General features: G+C 41.2%; 1 protein-coding gene across 7 annotated transcripts in view; it reads right to left on the reverse strand.

Moving 5' to 3' along the window:
• Positions 1 to 6,679: 6,679 nt before the first annotated feature.
• The window catches only part of LOC110508653 (histone-lysine N-methyltransferase 2C), a 138,344-nt gene continuing 124,388 nt past the window's right edge, over positions 6,680 to 20,635 (reverse strand). For all 7 annotated transcript variants that reach the window (XM_036966414.1, XM_036966417.1, XM_036966415.1 and 4 more), the window contains 2 exons: positions 8,598 to 8,706; positions 6,680 to 8,505 (listed from right to left, as the gene is read on the reverse strand). In XM_036966414.1, the coding sequence (XP_036822309.1) occupies positions 8,413 to 8,505; positions 8,598 to 8,706 (202 nt within the window). In that variant the 3' untranslated portion in view covers positions 6,680 to 8,412. The remainder of the gene's footprint in view (positions 8,506 to 8,597; positions 8,707 to 20,635) is intronic.

The raw sequence follows: 20,635 nt of genomic DNA on the forward strand, positions 1-20,635 counted from the left end.
ATATGATATGTTAGGAACTGTAATTCGTACAATATGTACCAATTTGCAAAACGTATGATATTGTTATGAGTGGCGATCCCTATCTTGTTACGCCTATGATTGATGGCTTACTGGCCAATCAGATGAGAGCTCTGTGTTTATATTGTTTGCACACTTGTTTAAACTTCAGGTTGCAGGTGTGGTGCCGAACATCTCCACCTGACAGAATCCCCCACCCCCCCCCCCCCCCCCCCCCCTTCGCGTGAACTCGCACGCACCCAATTCTTCATTGCTGCGACTTGCTTGCCAGTTGAGATTTCTGCTCTTCACTCCATTGTCAGTTTAGCCTACATTTCACTGATTTTAGTAGCAGAAAGCATTTTTCTATTTGTGTCCTTCAAGGCAGCTGTCAATGAACACGTTTTTTATGACGGTTTTATCGCGGGGTAGGCACTAGTAATGTCTGCAGTTTTCGATTTGGCTATTTGTTTCAAGTGTATTAAGTCTATAAATACATATCTTTGCCAAAATTCGTCATCTCTCCCATGTCTTATTCGACTAGTAGTTCTGAAATGTTTATTGCTTGCCTACATACTCCCTCCTCTATGTTTAATATAATACACATACATGAATGATTAATTTCGGCTGCCAATCCTTACGTGAAGTTTGTTCTATAGAAAGACCCCCCCCCCCACACACACACACACATATAAGTAGTATGTCCCACAGAAAGTATTTGACTCTAGAAAATGGCCTTGCCGAAATAACCCCCCAACCCTTCTAATTTTCTTAATTTTGTCACTAGGGTCAAATACTGGTCCTGTGCTAGTCCCATGTTTCCTGAGATGAGGAGTATTTGTCTGTAATAAAGTAGTTTTGTGGGTAAAAACTGATTGGCAGGGCCTGGCTCCCCAGTGAGTGGGCCTATGCCCTCTCAGGCTCACCCATGGCTCCACCCCTGCCCAATTATGTGAAATCAATAGATTAGGGGCATATTTATTTCAATTGACTGATTTCCTTATATGAACTGTAACTCAGCAAAATATTTGAAATTGTTGCATGTTGCGTTTATATTTTTGTTCAGTATACTTCTTTGTGCTGGAGCTAGTCAGTCTGTGTTGTATGTCAAGTTCTTAATAAACAGCACAAAAGAGTTGTGTCCTTCAACTCCTGCCACCATCCACCATCGAGGAGTTGACCAGAATACACAAAGAGCATCCATTAAGTATAGTTAAGTTGAACTAACGCTAGCAAGCTAACTGTGGTGAGGCAGACTAGCTAGATGCTGTGAGGAGGGTACGTTAACGGTTTGTTAACTGCAACAGATGCAAAACACAACAATATGCTACAAATTACAATTTGTTTCGGCTAATGTTAGCTAGGTGGCTAGGTTAGGGGTTAAGGTGAGCTAACATGCTAAGCAGTTGCAAAAGAGCAAAAAAGTAGTATGTCCTTGCAAAGTTGCAAATTAAATTGCTAATGCTGTCCATGATGAGATTCGAACACGTATCCTTTGGGTTGATAGAAGTTTGCATTATACGCCCACTCATCAGTCCAATGCAACAAACCCCTCGCCTTTTTTCTTATGTAACCATACCAAATGTAACATATCAATTTGAGTTTCTCGAATTTACATTTACTATGTTACGTCTAGTCTATGAAACTAGGCTGTGTAATCATTAGTCCAAACACTTGCAACTAAAACTATAGTTTTGTTTCCGTTTAAGAAACGTTTTGTAACAGAATCGGTGGAATGAATAAGCTCCTGGTTTCATTATGGTTCTTATCTCCTTGACTCCTTCTCTAGGTTATACCATCTCCATTTCTCCCATAAATATCAAAAGACTGGATAGATAAAGCAGAGCATCACATTTTATTCAAAGGGCCGTGTTGGGGATGGGGACTTTCATTGTCTGATCACTTTAGATCTCCAAACCCAGAAAGGGGTAGGAATCAAGCCAAGGGGTCAGTGATCGAACTGGAAAACACATATACACACACATACAGTGGTGTAAAGTAACTAATAAAAACGACTTAGTAGTATTACTTAAAGATGCACTACGCAGAAATTGCTCCTCCATTTCCTGGTTGCTAAAATTACATTAATTAGCCTAATTTCAGATTATGTAACAAAACAAGCAAGTATAGTGTAGATAATCATTGTACCATCTAAACCACTGTGAAATATATTTTCCATAACCAAAAATATATTATTTTCAGCTGATGTTCAAAACCGAAAGTAAAACATGCAAAAACAAAGCTTAAGAACAGCAAGCATAGAATTAGCGCACATAGAACAGATCTATCGATTCTTAGACTTGCTTCCAATGAGAGAGATCTGTAACACATATTTCTATGTGAATTTGGTCGGGTCGCCCAAAAAGTTACATATTGCAGCTTTAAGTAGTTTTGGGGGGTATCTGTACTGTACTTTACAATTTATCTTTCTTTAACTCTCTCTCTCTTACATGCAGTGGTGGGTTAAGCAAAACAAGCAGCCTCTAGTTGGATATTTTGTTGCTACATGCAGAAAAAAGGGTTCTTCGGCTGTCCCCATAGGACAACCCTTTTTGGTTTGAGGTAGAACCCTTTTGGGGTTTCATGTAGAACCCTCTGAGGAAAGGGTTCTCCATGAAACTCAACATTTTCTACCTGGAACCAAAAGGGTTCTTCAAAGGGTTCTCCTATGGGGACAGCTGAGGAACCCTTTTAGGTTCTATGTAACACCTTTTTTCTAAGAGTGTAACATTTGAATAGCGAGGCAGATCTCATAGCCCATCTTTCTCAGTCCATCTGGTGCTTATGCGGATGATGCGTGAGCCATGAGTCATCCGTTCCCATTCCGCTCTGGTCCTTGCTCTCTCTCTCTCCCTCTACTGAGAAAAGGTTTTGTTCCCTTCATCTAATTGGTTTCCATTACACTAATGTTTTTGCAGAAACATCCAACAGCTCTTGTTTCAGTTTGTTTATAGATTTAAACACTATTCATGGCAGGCCATACTTCTGTTGATGATATTCGTATCTGTATATGTTATCAGTTGCTAAAGAATATATGAAGAAATTAATATGAACAAAATGTGTATGGTGATGATGACCAAAGAGTGGAGCTGCAGTCCTCCCTCGCCCTCCATTTGGCAAATCAGACCATACCTCTATCCTCCTGCTTCCTGCTTACAAGCAAAAACTCAAACAAGAAGTACCAGTGACACGTTCAATACGGAAGTGGTCAGATAAAGTGGATGCTAAGCTACAGGACTGTTTCGCTAGCACAGACTGGAGTATGTTCCGGGATTCATCTAATAACATTGAGGGTGTTTACCACATTGGTCACAGGCTTCATTAATAAGTGCATCGACAGAGTCATCCCCACAGTGACCATACACACATACCCCAACCAGAAGCCATGGATTTCAGGGAACCTCCGAACTGAGCTAAAGGCTAGAGCTGCTGTTTTCAAGGAGCGGGTCACTAATACAGACGCTTATAAGAAATCCTGCTACAACCTCCGATGAGCCATTAAACAGACAAAGTGTCAATATAGGACTAAGAGCGAATCCTACTACACCGGTTCTGATGCTCGACAGATGTGGCGGGGCTTGCAAACTATCACTGACTAAAAAGGGAAACCCAGCCGCAACCTGCCCAGCAACGCACGCCTACCAGATGAGCTAAATTCCTCCTTTGCTCGCTTTGAGGCAAGCAAGACTGAACCATGCATGAGAGCACCAGCTGTTATAGATGACTGTGGGATCTCGCTCTCTGTAGCCGATGTGAGAAAGACCTTTAAAGTACATTGCCTTGCAAAAGTATTCAAATTACAACGTGTAATTGAAATATACTTTTATTTGGATTTCATGTAATGGACATATACAAAATAGTCAGAATTGGTGAAGTGAAAGGAAAAAAAAAAGAAAAAAAAACAGAAAAGTGGTGCATGCATATGTATTCACCGCCTTTGCTATGAAGCCCCTAAATAAGACCTGTTGCAACCAATTACCTCCAGAAGTCACATAATTAGTTAAAGTCCACCTGTGTGCAATCTAAGTGTCACATGATCTCTCACATTATCTCAGTATATGTACACCTGTTCTGAAAGGCTCCAGAGTCTGCAACACCACTAAGCAAGGGCTCTCCAAACAGGTCAGGGACAAAGTTGTGGAGAAGTACAGATCTGGGTTGGGTTATAAAAAAAAATATCGAAAACTTTGAACATTAAATCCATTATAAAAAAAATTGAAAGAATATGGCACTACAATAAACCTGCCAAGAAAGGGCCGCCGACCAAAACTCACAGACCAGGCAAGGAGGGCATTAATCAGAGAGGCAACAAAGAGACCAAAGATAACCCTGAAGGAGCTGCACAAGCTCCACAGCGGAGACTGGAGTATCTGTCCATAGAACCACTTTAAGTCGTACACTCCACAGAGCTGGGCTTTACGGAAGAGTGGCCAGAAAAAAAGCCATTGCTTAAAGAAAAAATGCTATGTCTGGCGCAAACCCAACACCTCCCATTACCCCGAGAACACCATCCCCACAGTGAAGAATGGTGGTTGCGGCAACATGCTGTGGGGATGTTTTTCATTGGCAGGGACTGGGAAACTGGTCAGAATTGAAGGAATGATGGATGGCGCTAAATACAGGGAAATTCTTGAGGGAAACTTGTTTCAGTCTTCCAGAGATTTGAGACGGACGGAGGTTCACCTTCCAGCAGGACAATGACCCTAAGCATACTGCTAAAGCAACACGTGAGTGGTTTAAGGGGAAACATTTAAATGTCTTGGAATGGCCTAGTCAACGCCCAGACTTATGCACGCTCAAGTTTTACAATAAAAAGCATTTTTCAGCTTCAAAGTGGTAGGCATGTTGTGTAAATCAAATGACACAAACCCCCCAAATCCATTTGAATTCCAGTTTGTAAGGCAACAAAATAGGAAAAATGCCAGGGGGGGTGAATACTTTTGCAAGCCAATGTAGTTAACGTTTGCAAGGCCACGGGGCCAGATGGAATACCAGGACACATACTCGGAGCATGCGCTGACCAGCTGACAAGTGTCTTCACTGACATTTTATCCCTGACCCGGTCTGTATTACCAACTTGTTTCAAGCAGACCATCATATACTGAACAAAAATATAAACACAACATGCAACAATTTCAAAGATTTTACTGAGTTACAGGTCATATAAGGAAATAAGTCAATTGAAATAAATAAATTAGGCCCTAATCTATGTATTTCACATGACTGGGAAAACAAATATGCATCTGTTGGTCATGGAAAAAATAGGTAGGGGCGTGGATCAGAAAACCATTCAGCATCTGGTGTCCACCATTTACCTCATGCAGTGCAAAACATCTCCTTCGCATAGAGTTGATCAGTCTGTTGATTGTGGCCTTTGGAATGTTGTCCCACTCCTCTTCAATGGCTACGTGCAAAGTTGATTGATATTTGCGGGAACTGAAATACCCTGTTGTATATGTTGATCCAGAGCGTCCCAAACAGGCTTAATGGGTGACATGTCTGGTGAGTATGCAGGCCATGGAAGAACTGAGACATTTTCAGCTTCCAGGAATTGTGTACAGATCCTTGCGACATGGGGCCGTCGTGCATTATCATGCTGAAGCCTGAGATGATGGCGGTAGATGGGTCTCAGGATCTCGTTACGTGCATTCAAATTGCCATCAATAAAATGCAATTGTGTTCGTTGTCCGTAGCTTATGCTTGCCCATACCATAACCCCACAGCCACCATGGGGCACTCTCACAACATTGATGTCAGCAAACCACTAGCACACACAACGCAATTCACTCTGTCTGCCATCTGCCCAGTACAGTTGAAACTGGAATTCATCCGTGAAGAGCACACTTCTCCAACGTGCCAGTGGCCATCAAAAGTGAGCATTTCCCCACTGAAGTTGGTTACAGGTCAAGACCCTGGTGAGGACAACGAGAGCACACAGATGAGCTTCCCTGAGACGGTTTCTGACAGTTTGTGCAGAAATTCTTTAGTTTTGCAAACCCAGTTTCATCAGCTGTCCGGGTGGCTGGTCTCAGACGATCCCGCAGCTGAAGAAGCCGTATGTGGAGGTCCTGGGCTGGCGTGGTTACACGTGGTCTACGGTTGAGGTCAGTTGGATGTTCTGCCAAATTCTCTAAAACAATGTTGGAGGTGGCTTATGGCAGAGAAATGAACATTAAATTCTCTGGCAACAGCACTTTGCATGCTCCCTCAAAAGTTGAGATATCAGTGGCATTGCATTGTGACAAAACTGCACATTTTAGATTGGCCTTTCATTGTAGGGTATTGTGTGTAGATGGATGAGATTTTTTTATCCATTTGGAATCAAGAAAATACTTTGAAGGCACTGTACATTACCTACCTCAATTACCTCGTACCCCTGCACATCGACTCGAGCCTGGTACATAGCCATGTTATTTTTATTCGTTAATCATTGTGTATTTCTTCCTTGTCACGATTTCTTTAACTCTGCAATAGTGATGTGACCTGTAAGTAAGCATTTCAGTGTTAGTCTACACCTGTTGTTTCTGAAGCATGTACGAAATAAAATTGTATTTGATTAAGTTACCTTATTTGGCCAGTGGGTGTCTTTCTTGAGCAGTGAACTACATTACTCTACTCCAGTGGGTTCAGTCCTATGGGTCAGTAAGATGTGTGTGATTTCAAAATGGCACACAACAAATAATTAAGATGTAAAATAGTTTATTTTGTAAATGCTTCTAAATTCAATTACACAAACTCCAAATCTCATTACTCTGTACACTTCAAAAGGCTGTTTTCAAAAAACATTGACTACTTTACAGGACCAAGAAAAATGTAGCACAAACACACTGGCAGGATGATGTCATTTTATACAAGAGAAGAAAAATATCCAAGAAATAATTTTGTTACAACCATTCATTGAGAAAATATATACAATTGAGTCTTCGGAAAGTTAAAAAAATACCATGCCATATACATTACAAGTTCTAAGACTGTCTCCAAAATTTTACAGTCGACTTGAAATTGTGCACGCAAAACATCTTGCATTTTCTAACTATTGTAAGTGGCTTGTGAAGTGTCCATATCAGATACATTTCTCTTTTCAAAATATAGCACCACCAAATGTCCAAACCTTTTCCTCTGCAAGAAACATGATTATTTTTTCCCAGTACACCTTAATTTCAAATCGCCTGAAGCAGTAAGCAATGTTATTGGACGTCTGTACACAATTTCTATGTAAAAAAACAACACAAAAACAAGGTGGTATTCCTATGCCTATTTGGGTTAAAAAGAAGTTAAAATTGTGTTTGGGTGGTTTAAAAACCTTTATTCACAGTTCTATAAAATCAAACCTGATTAACAGCAAAGATGTCAGAATGATGTCTTTCCCATTTTGAAATTCTGTAACCAATGACTCTTTTCTACACTCGTTAGTCACCAAAAATATTTCTTTTTGAGTGGTCAAAGTATGTGTAAATCACAAAAACACTACACTACAATACCATACTTTTAATAAACCAAAAATACTTTGAATTATTGTGGTTATTTTACAAATTCTGTACAGAATAATCATAATATATACTCTCAAACTGATATCATGACATCCTTCTTAAATAAATTGCAATGACAAAAAAAAAAAAAACACCCAAACATCGAGAAGGTTAAGGTAGTATTTGGTCAGTTATTCCTATATTTTTCTTTATATACATTTGTACAAAAGTAAGAGCATTTCTTCAATCTTCAGAAAACTATCAGTTTAGCCTTCGTTTTACTGTCTCGTCATTTTGACAATAAAATTCATTCACTCAATAATAAATACAAAACGTCCTCTCGAATTTCACTCCAATCACATGACAGAAACCTATGATAAAACTGACTCATGGAATCAAGTATCTTAAAGTTGTGTGTACGTGTCTCTTTTTTTTTAGTGCAAGTTAATATTCCCTTCGCTGTAGTCATTGCTGTACATTCCCCATTCAGTGAATTCTACATTTAGTCAAACAGTTTTACATTTAAAGTTTTAAACAAAAGGGCCTGCCCTTAACAACCAATAAGGTCCGTGACCCACACAGTGCTCTCTTCTCATTCGCTGGTGGATTCTCTTCTGCACCCTATTGTATATCATCTCACTAATACACAGACGCATCCACTCGTTGACAGAGGCCTTTGCAATAAAACCCAGCCTCATGTAATATGGCACAAATCACACGTCTATCTGCTGTTGCTTCTTCCTGCTCACCTCTTTCTAAGTCCTCTCCTGTCCATCTTCAGTCTGTTTCCAAACATGGGACTCCATCCATGCATCACTCTCAGGGTTTACTCAGGTCTTCCACTCGTTCTAAGAAAGGACAGCCTGAAGCACCTCTCTGTCTACACAGAGATCAGGGCATCTGCATAATATGGAAAGGAATGCATTTGTCATTTTTGTTTTCTTTTTCAGTTGATCCTTTTCCTGCAGTCCGCTGTTCCACAGTGACAGGCGATCTTGTGTTGGCCGTCCACACAGTCAAACTGGTAGTCAAAACACAGCTGGAAAATAATGCAGAGAAAATAGTGATGACAATGCAAAGGCCACTCATAGCATAGTAGGAGATTTCCAATTGAAAGGAAAAAGAACACACCTCCTCTCCTTTCTCGATTCTGCGGTTGGAGGTGACGATGATTTTATAACCTCTTTCAAAGGTTACCACCTCAGCGACACAGTTCGGGGCACAAGAGTGATTGATGTACCTGTATAAGAAAACAAACACATAGCACATTATGACGCAATTTGTTTTTGTGACCAACGTTTGATTTAGTTCAGTCAAAAACAAACAAATAAAAGCATACAAAGGAAACCCTGACTCAACCCCCCCCCCAATTGTTCCTTGACTAGCACCATTCATTCTCACTGTCGATAATTCTAATGTCTTAACTTCTAATAGTAACTGTATCCACTGGTTAAATGGGAGACAGTGAGGTGGTTGCCATCTTAGAGCCCAAAAACTATTTGCATCAGTGTTGCCTGCCTACAGTAATCTTCATCTTTTGATTGAGAGATTCAAGGGGGCTATCAATAAGTAACATCAAAGACAGAAAGCATTGAATATTTAAATTCATGCACTTCTAAATTTATTTTGTAACTTTGCCCCAGTACAATTTAACTGCAGGGCACTCCCACATCATATGAAGGAATGTGTCTACCTGATTTAGGGGACACAATGAACAGTTGGGGAGTTGGGGCCAATTTCATCGCAAAACATTTCCTTGGTGTTAAATACAGTCTGAACAAATTTAAAATGTATAAATTGATGGTTCGGATTACGGGATGCTAAGGTCATATTTTTCCAAATTCTGTTCCAGTTAAAAGCGTGGTTAAGATTAAATTAGATCTGTGGACCATATTTTAATGGCTAGCCCAGAACAAGCTTAGTTTTTCGTATTGTTGTATTTTGTCTGTATAATATATAAAGTTGTTTATATATTACACAGATCAGTCCTTTATATTATAGAGTCCAGATAATGTATTTATGAATGCCATCATTGGATGGTTTGGTAGTTGGGCTTCCAAGGGAATCCATAGGCCAGCATAGATGACCTCAGTTGTAAATGTAGAAAAAAGGAGTTGCCTGGTAATGTGTATGCATCTTTCAAATCTTGAAATGTTCTCAAAACATTAGGGTCCTTGATATTCCCTGTCTGCCCCCCTTGCAGACCCCCCCCCCCCAACCCCTCCCCATGGACATTTATTATTGCTACAGCATAAATATGTATATATTAGATTTGTTTTATTACTTAAATGTTATATATACAGTGGGGCAAAAAAGTATTTAGTCAGCCACCAATTGTGCAAGTTCTCCCACTTAAAAAGATGAGAGAGGCCTGTAATTTTCATCATAGGTACACTTCAACCATGACAGACAAAATGAGAAAAAAAATCATTAACAAAAGTTTCTCAATACTTTGTTATATACCCTTTGTTGGCAATGACAGAGGTCAAACGTTTTCTGTAAGTCTACACATGTTTTTCACACACTGTTGCTGGTACTTTGGCCCATTCATCCATGCAGATCTCCTCTAGAGCAGTGATGTTTTGGGGCTGCTGCTGGGCAACACAGACTTTCAACTACCTCCAAATATTTTCTATGGGGTTGAGATCTGGAGACTGGCTAGGCCACTCCAGGACCTTGAAATGCTTCTTACGAAGCCACTCCTTCGTTGCCCGGGCGGTGTGTTTGGGATCATTGTCATGCTGAAAGACCCAGCCACGCTTCATCTTCAATGCCCTTGCTGATGGAAGGAGGTTTTCACTCAAAATCTCACGATACATGGCCCCATTCATTCTTTCCTTTACACGGATCAGTCGTCCTGGTCCCTTTGCAGAAAAACAGCCCCAAAGCATGATGTTTCCACCCCCATGCTTCACAGTAGGTATGGTGTTCTTTGGATGCAACTCAGCATTCTTTGTCCTCCAAACACATTTTTACCAAAAGGTTATATTTTGGTTTCATCTGACCATATGACATTCTCCCAATCTTCTTCTGGATCATCGAAATGCTCTCTTGCAAACTTCAGAAGGGCCTGGACATGTACTGGCTTAAGCAGGGGGACACGTCTGGCACTGCAGGATTTGAGTCCCTGGCGGCGTAGTGTGTTACTGATGGTAGGCTTTGTTCCTTTGGTCCCAGCTCTCTGCAGGTCATTCACTAGGTCCCCCCGTGCGGTTCTGGGATTTTTGCTCATCGTTCTTGTGATCATTTTGACCCCACAGGGTGAGATCTTGCGTGGAGCCCCAGATCGAGGGAGATTATCAGTGGTCTTGTATGTCTTCCATTTCCTAATAATTGCTCCCAGAGTTGATTTCTTCAAACCAAGCTGCTTACCTATTGCAGATTCATTCTTCCCAGCCAAGTGCAAAATTTTAAAAATAGTGCATTCAGAAAGTATTCAGAACCCTTGACTTTTTCTGCAGCACTGAAGGTCCCCAAGAACAATTTTGCATCAATCATTCTTAAATGGAAGATTGGAACTACATAGACACCTCCTAGAGCTGGCGGCACCCGGGACAACCATCGCTGCAGTACTCCACCAATCAGGCCTTTATGGTAGAGTGGTCAGACAGAATCTACTCTTCAGGAAAAGGCACATGACAGTCCACTTGGAGTTCGCCAAAAGGCACCTAAAGAACTCAGACCATGAGAAAAAAAGATTCTCTGGTCTGATGAAACGAAGATTGAACTCTTTGGCCTGAATGCCAAGCATCACGTCTGGAGGAAACCTGGCACCATCCCTACGGTGAAGCATGGGGGTGGCAGCATCATGGTGTGGGGATGTTTTTCAGCGGCAGGGACTGGGAGACTAGTCAGGATCGAGGGAAAGATGAACAGTCCAAAGTACAGAGAGATCCTTGAGGAAAACCTGCTCCAGAGCGCTCAGGACTTCAGACTGGGGTGAAGGTTCACCTTCCAACAGGACAACAACCCTAAGACACATCCAAGACAACACAAGAGTGGCTTCAGGACAAGTGTCCTTGAGTGGCCCAGCCACTTACTGGACTTGAACCCGTTCGAACATCTCTGGAGAGACCTGAAAATAGCTGTGCAGCGACGCCTCCCATCCAACCTGATAGAGCTTGAGAGGATCTGCAGAGAATAGAGGAATCTCCCCAAATACAGGTGTGCCAAGCTTATAGCGTCATACCCAAGAAGACTCTAGGCTGGAATCGCTGCCAAAGGCTCAACAAAGTACTGCGTAAAAGGGTCTAAATACATGTGATATCAATTTATTGTTTTTAAAACATTTGCAGAAATGTCTAAAAACCCATTTTTGCTTTGTCATTGTGCTGTATTGTGTGTAGATTGAAAAAAAAAACAAATGAATACATTTTAGAATAAGGCTGTAAAAGTAACTATATACACAAACACACACATTTGAAGTCAGAAGTTTACATACACCATAGCCAAATACATTTAAACTCAGTTGGTCACAATTCCTGACATTTGATCAGAGTAAAAACTCCCCGTCTTAGGTATGTTAGGATCTCCACTTTATTTTAAGAATGTGAAATGTCAGAATAATAGTAGAGATAATTATTTCTTTCAGCTTTTATTTCTTTCATCACATTCCCAGTGGGTCACAAGTTTACATACAATTCTACCAAATACTAATTGAGTGTATTTAAATTGTTTAACTTGGGTCAAACGTTTCAGGTAGCCTTCCACAAGCTTCCCACAATAAGTTGGGTGAATTTTGGCCCATTCCTCCTGACAGAGCTGGTGTAACTGAGTCAGGTTTGTAGGCCTCCTTGCTCGCACACACTTGATCAGTTCTGCCCACAAGTTTTCTATGGGATTCAGGTCAGAGCATTGTGATGGCCACTCCAATAAATTGACTTTGTTGTCCTTAAGCCATTTTGCCACAAGTTTGGAAGTATGCATGGGGTCATTGAGTATTTGGAAGACCCATTTGCGACCAAGCTTTAACTTCCTGACTGATGTCTTGAGATGTTGCTTCAATATATCCACATAATTATCCTTCCTCATGATGCCATCTATTTTGTGAAGTGCACTAGGCCCTCCCGCAGCAAAGCACCCCCACAACATGATGCTGCCACCCCTGTGCGTGAGGTTGGGATGGTGTTCTTTGGATTGCAAGCTTCCCCCCTTTTCCTCCAAACATAACGATGGTCATTACGGCCAAACAGTTAAATTTTTGTTTCATCAGCCCAGAGGACATTTCTCCAAAAAGTACGATCTTTGTCCCCATGTGCAGCTGCAAACCGTAGTCTGGCTTTTTTTTAATGGCGGTTTTGGAGCAGTGGCTTCTTCCTTGCTGAGCGACCTTTCAGGTGATGTTGAAATACGACTCGTTTTACTGTGGATATAGATACTTTTGTACCTGTTTCATCCAGCATCTTCACAAGGTCCTTGCTGTTGTTCTGGGATTGATTTGCACTTTTCACACCAAAGTACGTTAATCTCTAGGAGGCAGAATGCATCTCCTTTCTGAGTGGTATGACGGCTGCATGGTCCCATGGTGTTTATACTTGCGTACTATTATTTGTACAGACAAACTGTGCTAACTTCAGGTGTTTGGAAATTGCTCCCAAGAAAGAACCAAACTTGTGGAGGGCTACAATTTTCTTTCTGAGGTCTTGGCTGATATCTTTTGAATTTCCCATGATGTCAAGCAAAGAAGAATGAGTTTGAAAGTAGGCCTTGAAATACATCCACAGGTACACCTCCAATTGACTAAAATAGTGTCAATAAGCCTATCACAATTTCTAAAGCCATAACTTCATTTTCTGGAATTTTCCAAGCTGTTTAAAGGCACAGTCAACTTAGTGTATGTAAACCTCTGTGGTTAATCACATTTTTTGGAAAGCTGAGCTCAATCTCACTAGCCACTCCCAGGCCTGATTACTGCCAGACCTGTTGAATCAAGAACTCACTTAAATAGAACCTGTCTGACAAAGTGAAGTAGGCCAAAAGATCTCAAAAAGCAAGACATCATGCCGCGATCCAAAGAAATTCAGGAACAGATGACAAAGTAATTGACATGTATCAGTCCGGAAAGGGTTACAAATCCATTTATAAAGCTTTGGGACTCCAGCAAACCACAGTAAGAGCCATTATCCACAAATGGAGAACATTTGGAACAGTGGTGAACCTTCCCAGGAGTGGCCGGCCTACCAAAATTACCCCAAGAGCGCAGCGACGACTCATCCAAGAGGTCACAAAAGAACCCACAACAACATCTAAAGAACTGCAGGCTTCACTTGCCTCAGTTAAGGTCAGTGTTGACTTTTGACTTAATCATAAGAAAGAGACTGGGCAAAAATGGCATCCATGGCAGAGTTCCAAGGAGAAAACCACTGCTGACCAAAAATAACATAAAGGCTCGTCTCACTTTTGGCAAAAAAACATCTTGATAATCCCCAAGACTTTTGGGAAAATATTCTGTGGACTGACGAGACTAAAGTTGAACTTTTTGGAAGGTGTGTGTCCCGTTACATCTGGCGTAAAAGTAAAACAGCATTTCAGAAAAGAACATCATACCAACAGTCAAATATGGTGGTGGTAGTGTGATGGTCTGGGGCTGCTTTACTGCTTCAGGACCTGGAAGACTTGCTGTGATTGATGGACCCATGAATTCTGCTCTCTACCAAAAAATCCCCAAGGAGAATGTCCAGCCATCTGTTCGTGACTTCAAGCTGAAGCGCACTTGGGTTCTGTAGCAGGACAATGATCCAAAACACACCAGCAAGTCCACATCTGAATGGCTTACAAAAACAAAATGAAGGTTTTGGATTGGCCTAGTCAAAGTCCGGACTTGAATCTGATTGAGATGCTGTGGCGTGACCTTAAAAAGGCGGTTCATGCTCGAAAACCCTCCAATGTGGCTGAATTAAAACAATTCTGCAAAGAGTGGGCCAAAATTCCTCCACAGCAATGTGAAAGACTCATTGCCTGTTATCGCAAACGCTTGATTGCAGTTGTTGCTGCTGAGGGTGGCACAACCAGTTATTAGGTTTAGGGGGCAATTACCTTTTCACATAGGGCCATGAAGGTTCGGATAGCTTTTTTCCCTTAATAAATAAAATGATCACAAACTGCATTTTGTGTTTACTTGGGTTATCTTTGTGTAATATTTAAATGTGTTTGATGATTTGAAACATTTAAGTGTGACAAATGTGCAAAACAATAAGACATCGGGAAGGGGGCAAATACTCTTTCACAGAACTGTATATGCAGATGATAAAGTCATATAATCATGTGCTCCTTCTCTGGTTCAGGCTGTTGAAGGGCTCAATACTGCTTTTCAGTCACTGCAGGCCTCCCTTTATGGCTCAAATTGGACTTGAATGTACAAAAAACGAAATTCATGATCTTTAGCAGAGCTCGAACTCTGCCAGAAAAGGTTAGCATTGTCACATCTGGTGTGGTGGCTTATCCTTTGAAAAAATGGCATCCTACAAATACCTACAGTTGAAGTCGGAAGTTTACATACTTAGGTTGGAGTCATTAAAACAAATTTCTCAACCACTGCACAAATGTATTGTTAACAAACTATAGTTTTGGCCAGTCGGTTAGGACATCTACTTCGTGCATGACACAAGTCATTTTCAAACAATTGTTTACAGACAGATTATTTCACTTATAATTCACTGTATCACAATTCGTGGGTAAGAAGTTTACATACACTAAGTTGACTGACTTTTAAACAGCTTGGAAATTCCAGAAAATTATGTCATGGCTTTAGAAGCTTCTATTAGGCTAATTGACATAATTTGAATAAATTGGAGGTGTACCTGTGGATGTATTTCAAGGCCTACCTTCAAACTCAGTGCCTCTTTGCATGACATCATGGGAAAATCAAAATAAATCAATTGTAGACCTCCACAAGTCTGGTTTATCCTTGGGAGCAATTTCCAAATGCCTGAAGGTACCACTCATCTGTACAAACAATAGTATGCAGGTATAAACACCATGGGACCACACAGCTGTCATACCACTCAGGAAGGGGACGCGTTCTGTCTACTAGAGATGAACGTACTTGGTGCGAAAAGTGCAAATCAATCCCAGAACAACAGCAAAGGACCTTGTGAAGATGCTGGAGGAAACAGGTACAGTAAAACGAGTCGTATATCGACATAACCTGAAATGCCGCTCAGCAAGGAAGGAGCCACTCCTCCAAAACCGGCATAAAAAAAAGCCAGACTACGGTTTGCAACTGCAAATGGAGACAAAGATCGTACTTTTTGGAGAAATATCCATCTGGGCTGATAAAACAAAATTAGAACTGATTGGCAATAATGACCATCGTTACAGGGGTGGCAGCATCATGTTGTGGGGGTGCTTTGCTGCAGGAGGGACTGGTGCACTTCACAAAATAGATGGCATCACAAGAAGGAAAATTTGGTGGACATATTGAAGCAACATCTCAAGACATCAGTTAAAGCAAGTTAAAGCTTGGTCGCAAATGGGTCTTCCAAATGGACAATGACCCCAAACATACTTCCAGAGTTGTGGCAAAACGGCTTAAGGACAACAAAGTCAAGGTATTGGAGTGGCCATCACAAAGCCCTGGCCTTAATCCTATAGAAAATGTGTGAGCAACACTGAAAAAGCGTGTGCGAGCAAGGAGGCCTAAAAACCTGACTCAGTTACACCAGCTCTGTCAGGAGGAAACAAGAAATCACGAAGGGGGCAAATACTTTTTCACAGCACTGTATGTACATGATTGTATAGTTAGTGACAATGCATATATAATAAACAGAGAGTAGCAGCAGCGTAAAAGAGGGGTTAGGGGGGGCACACAATGCAAATAGTCCGGGTAGCCATTCGATTACCTGTTCAGGAGTCTTATGGCATGGGGGCAAAACATTTTGAGAAGCCTTTTTGTCCGCCCTAGACTTGGCACTCCGGTACCGCTTGCCATGCTGTAGTAGAGAGAACAGTCTATGACTGGTGTGGCTGGGGTCTTTGACAATTTTTAGGGCCTTCCTTTGACACTGCCTGGTGTAGAGGTCCTGGATGGCAGGCAGCTTAGCCCCGGTGATGTACTGGGCCGTACGCACTAACCTCAGCAACCAGTCACGATGCTCTCGATGTTGCAGCTGTAGAACTTTGAGGATCTCAGGACCCATGCCAAATCCTTTTAGTTTCCTGAGGGGGAATATGCTTTGTCGTGCCCTCTTCACGACTGTCTTGGTGTGTTTGGACCATTCTAGTTTGTTGGTTATGTGGACACCAAGGAACTTGAAGCGCTCAAGTTGAGGATCAGCGTGGCAGATGTGTTGCTACCTACCTTCACCACCTGGGGGCAGCCGGTCAGGAAGTCCAGGATCCAGTTGCAGAGGGAGGTGTTTAGTCCCAGGGTCCTTAGCTTAGTGATGAGCTTTGAGGGCATTATGGTGTTGAACGCTGAGCTCTAGTCAAAGAATAGCATTCTCACATAAGTGTTCATAAGTGCACCTGTCCAGGTGGGAAAGGGCAGTGTGGAGTGCAATAGAGATTGCATCATCCGTGGATCTGTTTGGGCGGTATGCAAATTTGAGTGGGTCCAGGGTTTCTGAGACAATGGTGTTGATGTGAGCCATTACCATCCTTTCAAAGCACTTCATAATTACGGACGTGAGTGCTACGGGACTGTAGTCATTTAGGCAGTTTGCCTTTGTGTTCCCGGGCACAGGGACTATGGTGGTCTGCTTGAAACATGTTGGTATTACAGACTCAATCAGGGACATGTTGAAAATGTCAGTGAAGACACCTGCCAGTTGGTCAGCACATGCCCGGAGCACACGTTCCGGCAATCCGTCTGGCCCCACAGCCTTGTGTATGTTGACCTGTATAAATGTCTTAATCACGTCGGCTACGGAAAGCGTGATCACACAGTCGTCCGGAACAGCTGACGCGCTCATGCATGCCTCAGTGTTGCTTGCCTCGAAGCGAGCATAGAAGTGATTTAGCTTGTCTGGTAGGCTCATGTCACTGGGCAGCTTGCGGCTCTGCTTCCCTTTGTAGTGTAATAGTTTGCAAGCCCTGCCACATAAAACAAACATCGTTGCCGGTGTAGTATGATTCAATCTTAGCCCTGTATTGACGCTTTGCCTGTTTGATGGTTCGTCGCAGGGCATAGCAGGATTTCGGGTAAGCTTCCGGGTTAGAGTCCCACACCTTGAAAGCGGCAGTTCTACCCTTTAGCTCAGTGCGAATGTTGCCTGTAATCCATGGCTTTTGGTTGGGGTATGTACGTACAGCCACTGTGGGGACAACCTCCTCGATGCACTTGTTGATAAAGCCAGTGACTGATGTGGTGTACTTAATGCCATCGGAAGAATCCCGGAACATGTTCCAGTCTGTGTTAGCAAAACAGTCCTGTAGTTTAGCATCTGCTTCATCTGACCACTTTTTTTATAGACAGAGTCACTGGTGTTTCCTGCTTTAATTTTTGCTTGCAAGCAGGAATCAGGAGGAAAGAGTTGTGGTTGGATTTACCAAATAGAGGGCGAGCATTGTACGCGTCTCTGTGTGTGGAGTAAAGGTGATCTAGATTCCCCCCCCCCCCTCTGGTTACACATTAAACATGTTGATAGAAATTTGGTAGAACTGATTTAAGTTTCCCTGCATTAAAGTCTCCGGCCACTAGGAGCGCCGCCTCTGGGTGAGCGGTTTCCTGTTTGCTTGAGGCCTTATACAGCTGACTGAGTGTGGTCTTAGTGCCAGCATCTGTCTGTGGTGGTAAATAAACAGCCACTAAAAGTATAGCTGAAAACTGTCTAGACTAGTCGTGTGGCCTGCAATTTATCACAATATACTCTACTTCAGGCGAGCAAAATATAGAGACTTCCTTAGATTTCGTGCACCAGCTGTTGTTTACATATATGCATAGACCGCCCCCCTCGTCTTCTATGTTGCCGGTGCAGCGTATATCTCGCTAACAGAATATCCATGTCATCATTCAGCCACGATTCCATGAAACATAGGATATTACAGTTTTTGATGTCCCATTGGTAGGATATTTGTGATCGTACCTCGTCCAATTTATTGTCCAATGATTGCACGTTGGCGAGTAATATTGACGGCAACGGCAGCTTTCCCACTTGCCTTCTGCCCGTCCTCACGAGGCATCCCGCTCTGTGTCCTCTGTACCTGTGTTTCTTCCTCTTGCAAATAACGGGGATGTTGGCCCTTGTCGGGTGTTTGGAGAATGTCCTGTGTGTCTTGCTTGTTGAAGAAAAAAATCATTGTCTAATCCGAGGTGAGTGGTCGCTGTCCTGATATCCAGAAGCTCTATTTTGCCGTAAGATACGGTTGCAGAAACATTATGTTCAAAATGTGTTAAAAATAACACGAAAAAAAGCACATAATAGCACAATTGGTTGGGCGCCCGTAAAACTGCTGCCATTTCTTCCGGTGCCATTTTAACAATTCACGGTATTGGAGCGGCCCACACAAAGCCCTGACCTCAATCCTATAGAAAATTTGTGGGCAGAACTGAAAAAGCATGTGCGAGCAAGGAGGTCTACAAACCTGACTCAGTTACACCAGCTCTGTCAGGAAGAATGGGCGAAAATTCTCCCAACTTGTTGTGGGAAGCTTCTGGAAGGCTACCCGAAACGTTTGACCCAATTTAAAGGCAATGCTACCAAATACGAATTGAGTGTATGTAAACTTCTGACCCACTGGGAATGTGATGAAAGAAATAAAAGCTGAAATAAATTATTCTCTCTACTATTATTCTGACATTTCACATTCTTAAAATCAAGTGGAGATCCTAACTGACTGAAGACAGGGATTTTTTTACTAGGTTTAAATGTCAGGAATTGAGAAACTGAGTTGAAATGTATTTGGGTGTATGTAAACTTCTGACTTCAACTGTACATACATACATAAGTACGTCCCCTGCAATTTCGTCGGCATCCCTGTACATGTTGCTAATAAACACAATCTAATCTAAATCTAAAATATTGGTAAGGATTCCACATATTGACTATTGGGGGAATGCAAAAGGTCGCCCTCCAGATCACAAGGCATTATTGTGAAATGTTGGAGTATGTGCATGACATTCTGATTCCCAGTTACCTTGTTTTTACATTTGGTATCCAAATACAAATTGTGTGAGCAATAATAGGACCAAAGTATATCTTATATTACATATACAATGATTGAAGTGGATTTAACAAGTGACATCAGTACGATCATAGCTTTCACCTGGTCAGTCTGGCATGGAAAGAGCAGTTCGTAATGTGTATATATACAATTCTACCAGGAGATAACGTTGGTCCTAAGATAGATAGATAGATAGATAGATAGATAGATAGATAGATAGATAGATAGATAGATAGATAGATAGATAGATAGATAGATAGATAGATAGATAGATAGATAGATAGATAGATAGATAGATAGATAGATAGATAGATAGATAGATAGATAGATAGATAGATAGATAGATAGATAGATAGATAGATAGATAGATAGATAGATAGATAGATAGATAGATAGATAGATAGATAGATAGATAGATAGATAGATAGATAGATAGATAGATAGATAGATAGATAGATAGATAGATAGATAGATAGATAGATAGATAGATAGATAGATAGATAGATAGATAGATAGATAGATAGATAGATAGATAGATAGATAGATAGATAGATAGATAGATAGATAGATAGATAGATAGATAGATAGATAGATAGATAGATAGATAGATAGATAGATAGATAGATAGATAGATAGATAGATAGATAGATAGATAGATAGATAGATAGATAGATAGATAGATAGATAGATAGATAGATAGATAGATAGATAGATAGATAGATAGATAGATAGATAGATAGATAGATAGATAGATAGATAGATAGATAGATAGATAGATAGATAGATAGATAGATAGATAGATAGATAGATAGATAGATAGATAGATAGATAGATAGATAGATAGATAGATAGATAGATAGATAGATAGATAGATAGATAGATAGATAGATAGATAGATAGATAGATAGATAGATAGATAGATAGATAGATAGATAGATAGATAGATAGATAGATAGATAGATAGATAGATAGATAGATAGATAGATAGATAGATAGATAGATAGATAGATAGATAGATAGATAGATAGATAGATAGATAGATAGATAGATAGATAGATAGATAGATA

Source organism: Oncorhynchus mykiss, chromosome 28, assembly GCF_013265735.2.
Source record: "Oncorhynchus mykiss isolate Arlee chromosome 28, USDA_OmykA_1.1, whole genome shotgun sequence".
Taxonomy (NCBI): domain Eukaryota; kingdom Metazoa; phylum Chordata; class Actinopteri; order Salmoniformes; family Salmonidae; genus Oncorhynchus; species Oncorhynchus mykiss.